Raw genomic sequence first — 14,785 nt, forward strand, 5'->3', positions numbered from 1 at the left:
GATGAGGAAATCAAGAAGCGGCTAGCGTCTGGCTCTCGAAAAGCGCCGAGGTGGAGCCGCGCCGCCCTCGGGCACTCCCCGGCGTGGGCGCTCCGGGCGGGTGGGGCGGGCCCTGGCTCGGGGCGCTCGGCTGTCTGGAACAGTGGGCCGGGTGCCGGTCCTGCCACGCAGCCGCAGAGGCTCGGGCCCGCGGGCGGGCGGCAGGAAGAGAGGCGACGCCCCCTGGAGCGCGGCAGGAACCCGGCCGGGCCCGCCTCCCAGCCAGCAGAGCCGCGCCGGCCCCAGCGGTGATGAAAGCGGCGGCCGAGTCCAGGTCACGCCGAAGCCGTTGCCCTTTTAAGGGGGAGCCTTGAAACAGCGCCCGGGTTCCATGTTTGCATCCGCCTCGCGGGGAGGAAACTCCATGTTGTAACAAAGTTTCCTCCGCGCCCCCTCCCTCCCCCTCCCCCTTAGAACCTGGCTCCCCTCCCCTCCGAAGCTCGCGGGGATCCCTCCCTCCCACCCCTCCCCTCCCCCCCGCGCCCCGATTCCGGCCCGAGCCGGGGGGGAGGCCGGGCGCCCGGGCCAGAGTCCGGCCGGAGCGGAGCGCGCCCGGCCCCATGGACAGCTCGGCCGTCATTACTCAGATCACCAAGGAGGAGGCGCGGGGCCCGCTACGGGGCAAAGGTACTGGGGCCGCGCGGAGGGGGCTGCAGCCCGGGAGCCGCGGGAGTGGAGGAGAAGGAGGCCGAGACCCTACCCGGGGCAGTCGCCGCCGCTGCCCCGGGCGCCCGCCTCTGCGGAGCTCTGAGCTCCTAACCGGAGAGGGAGCGGGGAAAGAGTTTGAACTAGCCGAGGCTCAGAGACGCGGGGCGGGGCCTGGAGCCATTGGGGCGCTCCCGAGTGCTCGAGGTGGGGAAACTGAGGCAGAGGTAGAGAGTGGATTCCTTCCTAGTCTCCTGGGCTGGCGTAGCGGGTTGCCCGACAGTCGCCCCCTCCCCCCCCCCCCCATTGGCGCCAATGAAGCTGGGAGATGGGGGGTTGAAGAGGGCGCCTTCAGGCCACCCTCTGAGGCTCCGCCCCGGGCCGCGATCGCCCGGGTCGGGTCGCCGGAGGGGGTGCCGAGGTGACAGCGGGCTCGGGAGGGTTGGAAGGATCTCCCGCCAATACACAGCTACGATCCCAACAAACTTCCGCGTCATGCGTGGAAGCACTGAGCCTCTCAGAGGCATAGAGTGGGGCAGCCACTTCTAAGGGTCGCTAGCGCGCTCGCGGGGTGTCCCGTACGACGGGCGGGGCACAAGGAGCCCGGGCTGCAGGCCCTTTGGCGCCGGGCCTGTGCACACACGCACCGACCCGGTAAGCCGTGCCGCCCGCCTCCACCGGGCGCCCAGGAGCTGGAGGGTCTAGGCTGGGGGTCTGGCCCTCCCTGTCGGGGTGTTGACCTTAGAGACTAGGAAGTCCCTCCGGGTCTGCCCAGCTCTGGCCTGGTCCTAGCTCAGCCCGAAGGCAGGGGGCCCGGTAGAGGGGCGGTGGAGGGTGGGCCCGTCAATCAGGCGGCGGATGCCCAGCTCTAGGTCGGAGGTCTGGGCGGGGCGAGGGCGGAGGAGGCGGGGCCGGCAGATGGCTGCGGGACACTGGTTCCAGCCAGGCTCCCCCACTCCCAGCCTCGGGGCCTAGCCTTAGTGAGGACTTTGGACCCACGTGGGCGGAAAGGATGGGAGGAAGGCGGGAGTGGATGGCAGGGCCTCAAGCCGCAGCTCTCATTGGTTAGGGGCCGACGGAGCAGGGGCTGCTCGGGTAGGTGGGTGTCAGGAAGCCCCCCACTGGGGCCGAATCCTCAGCAGTGATGAAGGCTGGGAGGAAAAGAGAAAGCACTCTCCGTAGTCCCCTTCCAGCCAGCCCACTTCCTAATGAGGGTAACTTTGTGCCCACACTAGGAGGATTTCTGGGTACCACAGGGTGACGTGGAGTCAAGGCTGTCAGGAGGGCCTGGAGTGTATCTCCTTCAACGAAGGGGGCGTGGCCAGACCCTCTCACCCAGGGGATCGCACCTGGGCACCTACACCCAACTCTGCAGGCTAGAGTGCACACCCCCACCTTGGGCCTCCCTGCTGCAGGTGACCAGAAGTCAGCAGCTTCTCAGAAGCCCCGGAGCCGGGGCATCCTCCACTCGCTCTTCTGCTGCGTCTGCCGGGACGATGGGGACGCCCTGCCCGCCCACAGTGGGGCGCCCCTGCTGGTGGAGGAGAACGGCGCTGTCCCCAAGGTGCGTGGTGGCCGGGTGGGAGCTGCCGGGGCAGCCTGGGCTCAGCCTGGAGGATGTTTAGGAAAAGGGGCTTTTCATGACCCATCTGCAGGCCTTGGAAGGTATGGAAGAGGGTGGAGCCCCCCACCAGGCCCGCCACCCTCCCTCTCAGGTCCCTCCCAGCCGGTCCCTGAATGCCCCAAGACTGCCACCCAAGGGAACTCTATAAGGTGGGAGCTTTCTCTACCTTGGTGTTCCAGGTGGGGAAGTGAGGTCCAGAGCCAGGCGGCCTGCCCCAGGCTCCAGTTGGCAGGGGCAAAGCTGGGAAGGGGAGGGTCTCTCCCCACTCTCCCTGTGCTTCCCCAGGTAGAGGGCTGGGAGAGGGAAGACGTGCTTAGGAGAAATGACTGGGTTTTAAGAGAATTTAAAAGAAGTGCCCCCGATGACCTCATCTGTCCCTGCAGCAGACCCCAGTCCAGTACCTGCTCCCAGAGGCCAAGGCCCAGGACGTGGACAAGATCTGTGTGGTCATCGACCTGGATGAGACCCTGGTGCACAGCTCCTTCAAGGTAGGCCCTGCCCAGCAGCCCTCAGCCCCGGGTCTCTGAGGGGGCCTGCCCTGGACTGGGGGTATGGTCTCTGCGGGCCCCGCCCCAGCAGCTCCTTTTCCCCCCCACAGCCAGTGAACAACGCCGACTTCATCATCCCTGTGGAGATTGATGGGGTGGTCCACCAGGTGAGGGGCTGGGTGTGGGGGGGAGGTGGGGGGCTTGGCATCTGCCTTCCAGACCCTAGGCTCCTCGTGCCAATCCTGAGAACCCCAGGTGGGACTTTGATAGATGTGCGATGTGAGGCCCCAGAGGGTGTGAGACTTGCCCGAGGTCGCACGGACCCTGAGGGACTTGGCCCAACTCCAAGGCCTGCAGGGAGTGGGGTTCCTCCTCGGCTCCCCCTTGCCCCACCTTGCCCGGGACCCAGTTCAAGTAATTCAGGATAGGTTGTGTGCTGTCCAGCCTGTTCTCCATTACTTGGCTCGGGGGTCGGTGCCCTGCAGCCTTGGGGTGAGGGGGCTGCCCCCAGGCCCCTACATTTGGCTGAAGCCATAGTTGGGGAAGGGCTGGGCATTAGTGATGCCCCGTGAGGTAGGATGTGAAGCTAGAAGTTGGAGGTTCATTTTGATCCTCTTCTGGAAGGATAGCTGGAGTGGCTGGCTGGCCAAATGGAGCCTGCAGACCCTGGGACCGGCCTCCCTCCTGTGCACCTCTACTCTTCCGTTTGCTCCCTCATGGCCCTCAGCCACCCTCCCACCCCCACCCCCCGGCCTTGCAGGCCTGCAGTTCCCTTACTGGCCCACCCCCTAGGTCTACGTGCTGAAGCGGCCCCATGTGGATGAGTTCCTGCAGCGAATGGGCGAGCTCTTTGAGTGTGTGCTGTTCACCGCCAGCCTTGCCAAGGTGAGTCCTGTCCCCCCCACACTGAAGGGCTCCTGGGGCCACCAGCCTCCCATGAGCCTCCAGCCTGCAGCTGGATTGACCTCTGGGTCACTCACCATTGGCCCTGGATGACCCATCTTCCACTCCGTAGTATGCAGACCCAGTAGCTGATCTACTGGACAAGTGGGGGGCCTTCCGGGCGCGGCTGTTTCGTGAGTCCTGCGTCTTCCACCGGGGCAATTACGTGAAGGACCTGAGCCGGCTGGGCCGAGACCTGCGGCGGGTGCTCATCCTAGACAACTCGCCCGCCTCCTACGTCTTCCATCCAGACAATGCCGTGAGTGCCGGGCAGGACCACGTTAGGGGCTGAGAGCCAAGGAAAGGGTCAGCCATCAGGACCACCGGGGCCTCCCCATTCCCATGCTGGGTGCTGTCCGGGGACTGGTGCCCTCCCATTCCTCCTTCCTGCCCTTGATGACCTGTGCCTGCCACCCACTCACCTCATCCACCTGCTACTGCATCCCTTAGTGACCATTTGATCCGTTTGCTTGTGCGAAGCGAGTGCCTGGCCGGGCCTGAGGCCCCCGCTGCATGCTGGAGCAGTTTCACACTGCTGGCTGTGACCTGTGAGTGGGTCACAGAGGTGATGCGGTGGGTCCTAGCTGGGAATTTTTAAAAAAAATTTTTTTTTTCAACGTTTTTTATTTATTTTTGGGACAGAGAGAGACAGAGCATGAACGGGGGAGGGGCAGAGAGAGAGGGAGACACAGAATCGGAAACAGGCTCCAGGCTCCGAGCCATCAGCCCAGAGCCTGACGCGAGGCTCAAACTCACAGACCGTGAGATCGTGACCTGGCTGAAGTCGGACGCTTAACCAACTGCGCCACCCAGGCGCCCCATAGCTGGGAATTTTTAAGAAACAAAATAGAATAGAAAATATTGGAGTGTTTTGCAAACAGTAAGATTAAGTATCATTTCATAAGACTTGTATCGCATGCATAGATGTGATTTACTGTGGGTGTTGCCAGAAATGTTTGAAAACTGAGGGTAAGGGCCTTCTGGGTGGACATCCTGTGCCCAGAGGCCCCGGCCCCCCTCACTGCCCCACATCCATCTGCCCAGGTACCAGTGGCTTCCTGGTTTGACAACATGAGTGACACAGAGCTCCACGACCTCCTGCCCTTCTTCGAGCAGCTCAGCCGCGTGGATGACGTGTACTCAGTGCTCAGGCAGCCAAGGCCCGGCAGCTAGTGAGGCGCCCCGGGGGCCAGGACCTGCCCCTGACCGGTGCCCACGCCCCTCACACGTGGACTGTTCCTTAAGAAAACCCAGCGGCCACTGCCGCCACCTCAGCGTCATGGGGAAGTGGGCCCTCCCCACCTGCCTGGCCAGGCTGTGAAAGGGGCAGCGGGCTGCACCAAGGGCAATGAGCCCCTGGGTCCCTGTGTCAGTGCCTTAGAACCTCCTCCTTCTTCTTGGGGGACCTGTGGGACCCTGCGTGCAGCTCCCCCTTTTTCTCTCTCTCTGCTGCCATGTTTCTCTGCTGCCAAATCGGGCCCCTTGGCTCTTTCTGGTTCTGCTTGGGGGAGGGGCAGGGTTCTTGCTGCCCCATGCCTTGGGCCCCCAGCCTGGGAACAGTGGACACCAAGTGCCTTGCATAGAGCCCTTTTCCCTGCCCTGTTTTCCCAGGGCCACGATCAGGTCAGCTCTTGCCCGGAACAGTCTCCAGATTGCTGTAGTCTAGCCTGGCAGGGGAGGAACCAGTCTCCGCACCTCCTCCCTTGGGACTGACACAGACCCCCACCAATCTCTGCCTAGGAGGGCAGGGAGGGAAGATCTGTTACCACTTGTGAAGGGAGCAGGGTGCGTCCTACGGGACCCTGGAGTCCAGCTTCTCTAGGCTCAGCAGCAGCTGAAGGCTGCTCTCCACGCCAAGACCTGACCCCTCACATCTGCCTTGACCACCCCAAGGCCCTGGGGCTTGGCTCCCCCAGCTCCTAGTGTGGGGGCATAGGCAAGACCCCTTTGTGGTGCCATATAAATATGTATATGTGTATATAGTTTTAGGGGAAGGGGAGAGGGAAGGGCTGGGGTAGAGATACCCCTCCTTCACCCCTTTCCTGGACCCATAAACTGGGGGGAGGGAGGGAAAGGATTTTTACATTTTTTAAACTGCTATTTTCTGAATGAAACAGGCTGGGCCAAGAAGTCCCAAGCCCTGTCTTCTGTCCCTCACACCCTCTTTGCTCCAATTATTCATTCAAAACACATTATTAGCACCTTCTCTGTGCCCAGCTCTGTGCTAGGCCCACCAGCTGAGTGTGTGGGGTCCCTGCACCTAATCAGTGCCTCCCCACCCACTCCATACTTCACCGGTGCCTTTAGGGGAGCTGTAGGAGGTGGGACCCTTCTTGTGGGGTTTGGGGGTCTCCAGGAAGCCTGGCCAAGCTGTCTCCCCTCCCCAGTGCCAACCCATCCCCTGTCGATCCCAGCCTCACCCCCTGCTGGCTGGGGGCAGCTCCCAGGACATCCTGATTTCCAGCTCTGACTTCTCTATCTGGAACCCCTTCCCCCTAAATGCTGAGTGTGGAGGTCAAGGCCTTGGGCTCTCCCCAAGGCCTAACGGTTAAGGGTCGGTTAAGGGGACCCACGTAGCAGTGCCAAGGGGGATGTCAAATGGAGATGTCATTGCCCCCCTCCCCTCAGAACTGGGGGTGGGAGGGAGGACAAGGTTGGCCTGAATCGCGTGACCTTCCCATTTAAGTGCCTTCTCTGACTGAAAGCCCCACACTATGACAAGAACTAAAGAGAACGCCAGACCCGCATCCCGCTTCTGTGGTCTTTGGGGGGACGTTGAAGCTGGGAGTGGTTGTGTCCCGTGAAGCCACACTCAATTCAGTGTATCTTTTGGCGGTGGAGTGGGTGGAGGGAGGGGCTGCCCTAGGTTTCGGGGGGCTTCAAGAGTGCAAGTGCAAGGTTAGTGCACAGCGGTGGGTGGATCCGAGCGCCTCGCTGTACTGTTTAATTATTCTACCTCTCTTAGTCTCAGTTACCTGACCTGCATAATGGAGAAATGCCCTCTTTGCAAGTTGGTAAATGCCTGCACGCGGAGGACTCGGTAGTATTAGCGGTAAAGCTGAGCAGCGTCCTTGGGGGAGGCCCCTGGAAGGTATTTGGAGGCGGGAGGGGTGTGGTCTCCGTCTCGGGGCGGATGGGAGGGGCTCCTGCGGCCCCAGAGCGGGGGGGGGGGGGGGGGGGGGGGGGGCGGGTTCCTGGTAAGCCAAGTTCATCTCCAAACGGAAGAACTTTGGCCTTGGCTGAGGCGGGCCTCCGAGGCGTCGGGAGGGAGGGGCGGGCGGCCGGAGGCGTCAAGGTCTCTGGAGAGACGGTGGGCCTGGCACTCGGTCTCTTGGACCTCCGCACCGCCTTCCCCTACCCGCCCCTCGGCGGCCTCTCAGCACCTACTAGCCGCGCCCTTGCACGAGCCTCCGGCCCACTTCCTGCCTCCGCCCCTCCGGCCTTGGCAGCACTTCCTTTGCAAAACTGGGCAGCCCCAGGCCCTGGCAGGAAGTGCCCTCCCGGCCCGCCCTCTCCTGCTTCCCACGGCGGCCACTAGAGGCCTCTCTGGCCTCGCGGACGCCAACCTGCCCCCTCCCCCACCCCGGGGACTGAAAGGGTGGGGGCCCCCCATCTCCCTGGGGTGGGGCAGCCTTCCCCCTAACACACACAGACACACTGCCCCTCCCAAAGTTGGTCCCTGGCCCCCCAGCTCTGCCTACCCTATCCCCTCACCCCACTCATCCCCATACCTTGTGAATCCAGCCTCAAGTGGACCTTCTCCAGCCCCAGATGCTGATCTGTCCCCGAAGTCTCAGGGGGACCTGCAGTGTGTGAGATAGCTCCCTCCCATCCCTCTTCCCAGATGGCGCAGGAAGCGAAGCCCAGAGCTCCGTCAGCAACACCAGCTCCACTCTGAGCTGGAGCCCACTCTGGCAGGGTAAATACCCAGCCCTCCCTGCCTCTGCCCTCCTCCTCCCCAGGGCACTGCCTGATTTCCTGCTCTCCCAGTAAGCACCGGGTCCCCCACCCCCACCCCCAAGATTTGCATCCCAGGGGCCTTGACAGCCAGAGAGTCACCCAGGCTCCCAGCTTTGAATGAGACCACAGTCAGCCTCTCCCCACCACCACCACCTACACAGCTTCACCCACATAGAGTTCAACTCAACCACATGTATCCGCATTTCCAGGGTGCCAGGCACGGTGCCAGGGCCCAGGGACACCCCATGACTGGGCCATGCTTCTGCTCTCAAGGAACTCACACCCTAGTGCAGAGAAAGACACCTGAGCAGGCTAAAACCTGAAAGCCTGCAGGTGCACTGAGACAGAGACAGAACACAGAAGGCGGGGGGGCACAGGGGACACTTCACCCCTCCTGGGTTGGTCTGGGAGGTTTGGAAAATGCTTCCTGCTGGCTTGCATCTCAGAGGAGTTTGGGAAGGTGGAGCAAGTCAGGTAAAGGTGGCCTAAGCAAGGAGGTGCACCCGGGAAGGAAGCAGAAGCATCAGGGGCCTGCCACGGTAGGGAGTGTGGGAAATGACCATTTGGGATGGCCCACAAGGGAGGAAGGACAGGAAACGAAGCTGCAGAAAGCAGAAGAGGCCACATATTGCAGATCTTTGGGCAGTCCAAGGGAGTGGCTTTTTTCTTGCAGGCCCTGGGTGTCATTGAGGAACACTGAACGGGAGGGCACAGTGCTCAAAGCCAGCAGGTGTACTTTAGAACCTAAACCAGGAGTACGGAGGAGACCGGACAGGGAGACCACAGTCATGGTCCTGAACATGGAGGGTGAAAGCCTGAACTGAGGCAGAGGCGGAACAAAGCAAGAAGAGGATAGAAGGGATGGATGTGAGAGAGGAGAGAAACTTGGTGGGAAGCTATGGCTGGCTGGCTTTGGGGGTGGGGGCAAGGATGGCCTGGAGGGAAGAAGGCTTTGGAGATGTCAGCTGTGAAAATGTATCTAATGGAGCCTGGTATGGGCAGATATTCACTATTTGCTTGTTACACACACAGGAGTAGAGGGTGTAGGGCAACAGGCACCAGATAAAACGCTGCTGGCAGGGGTGTGAGCTGGTGCAACCCATTCAGAGAGTGATTTGACTATCAACATTATTTTTTTAATGTTTTATTTATTTTTGAGAGACGGAGCACAAGAAGGGGAGGAGCAGAGAGAGAGGGGGCAGAGGATCTGAAGCAGGCTCCTCACTGTCAGCAGAGAGCTCCATGAGGAGCTCGAACTCACAAACCATGAGATCATGACCTGCACCAAAGTCGATCACTCAACCAAATGAGCCACCAGGCGCCCCTTAAAATTATTTTTTAAATGCAGATACTCTGATCCAGCAATTCCACTTTTAGGAATTTATGCTGTATATAGAATATATGAACATACAGGTGTTAATTGCATCCTTGTTTGTAATAGCAAAACACTTGAAATAACCTAAGTGTCCATCAGTGAGGGACTGGTTAAATATTGCTCTATCACAGAGAACACCATGCAGCCTTGAAAAACAATAAGTTGGAACTACTCAAGCAGATATAGGATGATCTCCAAGACAGACAGCCAGTAAATGAAACTATTAAAATCGAGTTCTAACAATGGTGATCGTGTATTCCCACAAAGCAGATGTATAAAAACAGACACAAACATATGCGTACTTTGGGAATGCAAGCTGGTGCAGCCGCTCTGGAAAACAGTATGGTGGTTCCTAAAAAACTAAAAATAGAGCCACCCTACGACCCAGCAATTGCACTACTAGGCATTTATCCATGGGATACAGGTGTCCTTTTCGAAGGGACACACGCACCCCCATGTTTATAGCAGCACTATCAACAATAGCCAAAGTATGGAAAGAGCCCAAATGTCCATCGATGGATGAATGGATACAGAAAATGTGGTAGGGCACCTGGGTGGCTTAGTCGGTTAAGTGTCCGACTTCAGCTCAGGTCATGATCTCGCGGTCCATGAGTTCAGGCCCCACGTTGGGCTCTGTGCTGCCAGTTCAGAACCTGGTCCCTGCTTCAGATTCTGTGTCTCCCCCTCTCTCTGCCCCTCCCCTGCTCATGCTCTATTTCTCTCTGTCTCAAAAATAAAGCATTAAAAAAGTGTTTTTAAAAATGTGGTACACACACTCACATATATATATATATACACACAATGGAGTATATATGTGTTGTGTATACACACACACACACACACACACACAATGGAGTATTACTTGGCAATCAAAAAGAATGAAATCTTGCCATTTGCAACTACATGGATGGAACTGGAGGGTATTATGCTAAGGGAAATTAGTCAGAGAAAGACAAAAACAATATGACTTCACTCATATGAGGACTTTAAGAGACAAAACAGATGAGCATAAGGGAAGGGAAACAAAAGTAATATAAAAACAGGGAGGGGGACAAAACAGAAGAGACTCATAAATATGGAGAACAAACTGAGGGTTGCTGGAAGGGTTGTGGGAGGGGGTATGGGCTAAATGGGTGAGGGGCATTAAGGAATCTACTCCTGAAATCATTGTTGCACTATATGCTAACTAATTTGGATGTAAATTTTTAAAAATAATAAAAAAATTTTTGATAAAATAAATAAATAAAAGTTCTTTTTTGAAATAAACCATTTTGAGCCTTAAAAAAAAATATGCATACTTTCTTGCACTTTTTTTTTTTTAATTTTTTTTTCAACGTTTATTTTATTTTTGGGACAGAGAGAGACAGAGCATGAACAGGGGAGGGGCAGAGAGAGAGGGAGACACAGAATTGGAAACAGGCTCTGAGCCATCAGCCCAGAGCCCGAAGCGGGGCTCGAACTCACGGACCGCGAGATCGTGACCTGGCCGAAGTCGGACGCCTAACCGACTGCGCCACCCAGGCGCCCCACTTTCTTGCACTTTCTTATCCTCCAGTCGGGTACACAAGAAATGAGAGCTGCTGCTGGTCCAGGGGAGCAGGGCTGGGGGACTGGGTGGAAGTCATCTAAGAGGAGAGGGACACATTTTATTATACATCTGATTCGAATTATTTTACCAGGTATATTTATTAATTTTAAAAAATAAATTATTTTAAGGGTGCCTGGGTGGCCCAGTCGGCTGTCTGATTTTGGCTCAGGTCATGATCTTACTGTTGGTGAGTTCAACCCCCACATCAGGCTCTCTGCTGTCAGTGCAGACCCTGCTTCGAATCCAAATCCTCTGTCCCCCTTTCTCTTCTCTTCCCCCATTCATGCAAGGTCTCTCTCTCAAAAATAAACTTTAAAAAATTATTTTAAGAATTAAAAAATAAAACTCAGTTTAAAACTTAAAACACAGCTTCCTAAATATAATATCAAAGATAGAAATCATAAATTCCATTTCTTTCCTTCAACATTCATCACATGCCTACGGTGTACCAGGCGCTAGGATTCAACAGTGAGCACAACAGACACTGTGGGGAAATCAGACATTCAAAAAGTACAGAATTAATATTATAAAAGAAGAAGTAAAGGGGCGCCTGGGTGGCTCAGTCGGTCAAGCGTCTGACTTTTGATTTCAGCTCAGGATCCCAGGGTTGTAGGATCGATCCCCTGAGTAGAGACTGCTTGGGATTCTCTCTCTCCCTCTGCCCCTCTACCCCACTCTCTCTCAAAATAATAATAATAATAATAATAATAATAAAAGAAATAAAAAGTGGTAAATAAAGAAATAAAAATTTTTGTGCTTCTAATACCAAACTGTCACCCCAAGATGACTTCTCATTGCAAAGGAGGGAACGTGCCTTTACAGTGCGGATATCTGGCAGTCTCCATTGTCACCAAGGGGTCAAACTTCACACTACTCATGCTAGGACAATGTGACGTTTTATACCTCCTAATGCCACGCAATGTGAAACAGCAACACCTTTGCCCGTGCTACTCAAAATGGGGTCTGTGGACGGGCGTGGCGACATCACTGAGGAACCTGTTAGGAATTCAGAGTCTCAGGTCCTAGACCTATTGAATCAGAATCTGCACTTTAAATAGATTCCCAGGTGATTCTTACAATATTACAGTTTGAGAAGCACTGACTTTTTTCAAGTATCCTTGAAAAGAGTGTTTAACCAGAACCCAGTCAAGACTTTAGATGTACTTTTGGTTTGTGGGAAATACAGGGGAAAGAGGAACAAATTAAGTAATACACAAAGAAAGATTCAGACAAATCCACAATGTGAACACACAACAGGACATCTGTCTTGGACTCAGGAAAGTCAATATAAAAAAAAAAAAATTGGAACACTGTTCTAGATTTACAAAATACTGAAGAGTCGTAACACTCAAAGGAAATGCATGATCTTAACTTGATCATGCGTCAGTAAAACCAGCCGTCAGAGTCGTCGTGGGGACAATTGGTGAAATTTTTAACTGTGGACTAGATAGACAATATTAGAAATTATTCTCAGATGTGAAAATCATATTACAGTTATGGAGAATATCCTCATTCTTAGGATATGTGTGATAAATATTTTGGGCTCAAGTATCATGATCTACAAATTACTTCCAAGTATAATTACTTTCACTAATTCTTGAATCCACGAGCGTTTATTATTGTACTATTGTACTATTATTTATGCGTTTCTATTTGTTTGACATTTGCCATAATAAAGAAATTGGAAATGATTTTTTTAAAGGGGCACCTGGGTGACTCAGTCAGTTAAGCATCCGACTTCGGCTCAGGTCACCATCTCACAGCTCATGAGTTCGAGCTCCGCAACAGGCTCTGTGCTGACAGCTCAGAGCCTGGAGCCTGTTTTCAATTCTCTGTCTTTCTCTGCCCCATCCCTGCTCATGCTCAGTTTCTCTCTCTCTCTCAAAAATAAATTAAAAAAATTTTTTTTAATTAAAAAAAAAAAACATATGTTCTCCCAATAAGAACCCTCATGCATTGTTGGTGGGAATGCAAACTGGTAGAGCCATTCTGGAAAACAGTATGGAGGTTCCTCAAAAAATTAAACATTGAACTACCCTATGATCCAATAATCACGCTGCTGGGTATTTACCCAAAGAATATGAAACACTAATTCAAAGGGATCCCTATGTTTATTGCAGCATTACTTACAATAGCCAAATTATGGAAGCAACCTAAGTGTCCATCGACAGATGAATGGGTAAAGAAGATGTGGTATATCTATACAATGGAATACTATTCAGCCATAAAAAGAATGAAGTCTTGCCATATGCAACCACTTGGATGGAGCTAGAAAGTACAAATGTGAAGTAAGCCAATCAGAGAAAGACAAATACCATGATTTCGCTCACACGTAGAATTTAAGAAACAAAACAAAGAACAAAAGGAAGAAAAAAGGAGACAAACCAAGAAACAGACTCTCACCTATAGGGAAGAAACTGATGATTACCAGAGGAGAGGTGGGTGGGTTGATGGGTGAAATTGGTGAAGGGGAGCAAGAATCCACTTATCCACTTATCCTTATCCTTGGTGAGCACCAAGGAGGGTATAGAATTGTTGAATCACTATATTATACACTTGAAACTAATATAACACTGTATGTTAACCACACTGGAATTAAAATTAAAAAACACACAAACAAAACATATATTCTTCCCAAAATCTTGAGGTTAAATTAAAAGGCAAGAAGCAAACTGGAGAAAAATACAGCATTAATGACAGGCAGGTTACCAAACTTAATACATCATACATGTAAATAACGAACTCAACAAACTAATAAAAAATTCGCAAAAGAAGACATAGCCAATAGGTATATTTTTAAGTGGTCTATTTCACTGGTAATCAAAATAACATAAATCAACGCATACAATGATTTTTCTTTTTGGCAATCAGACCGACGAGAGATTTTCTTAAAAAGCTGGAGCCCAGTGCTGGAGAGGATGTGGAGGAACAGACATTCTTCTGTGCTGCAGGTGGTATTAGGAATTAATGGGACTTTTCTGGAGGCCAATTTGCCTGTTCTCATCTTCGATCCAGCAGTCCCAGTTTTAAGAAAGAAAGAATAAGGGATATAATCGAATGGTAAAGATACTCACCACAGCATTCTTTGTAGTATAAAATAAATGGATGTAATTTGGAAGTCCAACAAAGAACAATCGCTTATATAAACTATGCTATCTACTTCGTGGATTACCGTGAGACGATTCAAATGCAGTCATGGGGGGCCTGGATGGCTCAGTCAAGTCAGTTAAGCATCCAACTTTGGCTCAGTTCATTATCTCACGGTTCGTGGGTTCAAGCCCTGCGTCAGGCTCTGTGCTGACAGTTCTGAGCCTGGAGCCTGCTTCGGATTCTGTGTCTCCCTCTCTCTCTGCCCCTCCCCTTCTCTCTCTCTCTCTCAAGAAATAAACATTAAAAAATTATATATATATATATATATATATACACACACACATACAGTCATAAAATGACATATAACCTGTCACAGTAAGGATAGATGGAAAAATAGATACATGTAGATATTATATACACATAGATATTATATACACACATTATGTACACATATGTACAACATATGTACTGAAAAATGAAAGACCTACTTCAAAATAAATCACTAACTGATTTATTTGTAGATTATTTCTGTAGTGAAATTATAAACGAGTTTTTTCTTCCCTTCTCGCTCGTCTGTACAACTGAATGAACACAGACTCCTTTTTAGGCACAAAAGATGTTCTTTAAAGACAAAGTACTCCCCAAAAAAGGTTAAAAAAATATATAAATAAAAAACCAAAGTAGAACCTGCTGTGTCTTTACTCCTTTTCCCAGACTGGGCACGAGCATGCTCACACGTGCTCACGTGCGTGCACACACACAGACAGCGGGTCTCCAGAACTCCTGGGAAGGTGTGGTCAGGAGGAGGGGCCGCCCTCACCCAGCCCGCTTCATCTCGCCTTCCAGGTTCAGAAGACGGGAGTTTCCGCAGGGGCGGGAGGCTCGGGTGCAGCCGCCCGAGGTGCTGAGTTTGCAGGCAAAGCCAACTTCAGAGCAAGACCCACAACCAAAAGGGCCACGCTTCTTTCCAGTCCTCAAGGAGATGGGCCCCCTAGGATCAGGGGTCGGAAATTGAAGCCTTTGGCATCTGGGAG

The 14,785-nt window shown here is 53.3% G+C and overlaps 1 protein-coding gene across 3 annotated transcripts; it reads left to right on the forward strand.

The window, feature by feature from the left end:
- Positions 1 to 238: 238 nt before the first annotated feature.
- CTDSP1 (CTD small phosphatase 1) lies at positions 239 to 6,482 on the forward strand. 3 transcript variants are annotated; one of them, XM_040476244.1, is made up of 7 exons: positions 243 to 666; positions 2,100 to 2,248; positions 2,695 to 2,796; positions 2,907 to 2,963; positions 3,589 to 3,681; positions 3,812 to 3,997; positions 4,783 to 6,482. In XM_040476244.1, exons 1-7 carry the CDS (start codon positions 600 to 602, stop codon positions 4,909 to 4,911), a joined length of 783 nt encoding a protein of 260 aa, XP_040332178.1. In that variant the 5' UTR covers positions 243 to 599; the 3' UTR covers positions 4,912 to 6,482. The 3 variants fall into 3 exon arrangements, with proteins under 3 accessions (XP_040332179.1, XP_040332178.1, XP_040332177.1); XM_040476243.1 differs by having other exon boundaries at positions 245 to 666; positions 2,692 to 2,796; XM_040476245.1 differs by lacking the exon at positions 2,907 to 2,963 and having other exon boundaries at positions 239 to 666; positions 2,692 to 2,796.
- Positions 6,483 to 14,785: the final 8,303 nt, after the last annotated feature.

The sequence above is a fragment of the Herpailurus yagouaroundi genome, unplaced genomic scaffold (assembly GCF_014898765.1).
Source record: "Herpailurus yagouaroundi ecotype Mexico unplaced genomic scaffold, PumYag 140, whole genome shotgun sequence".
Classification (NCBI taxonomy): Eukaryota; Metazoa; Chordata; class Mammalia; order Carnivora; family Felidae; genus Herpailurus; species Herpailurus yagouaroundi.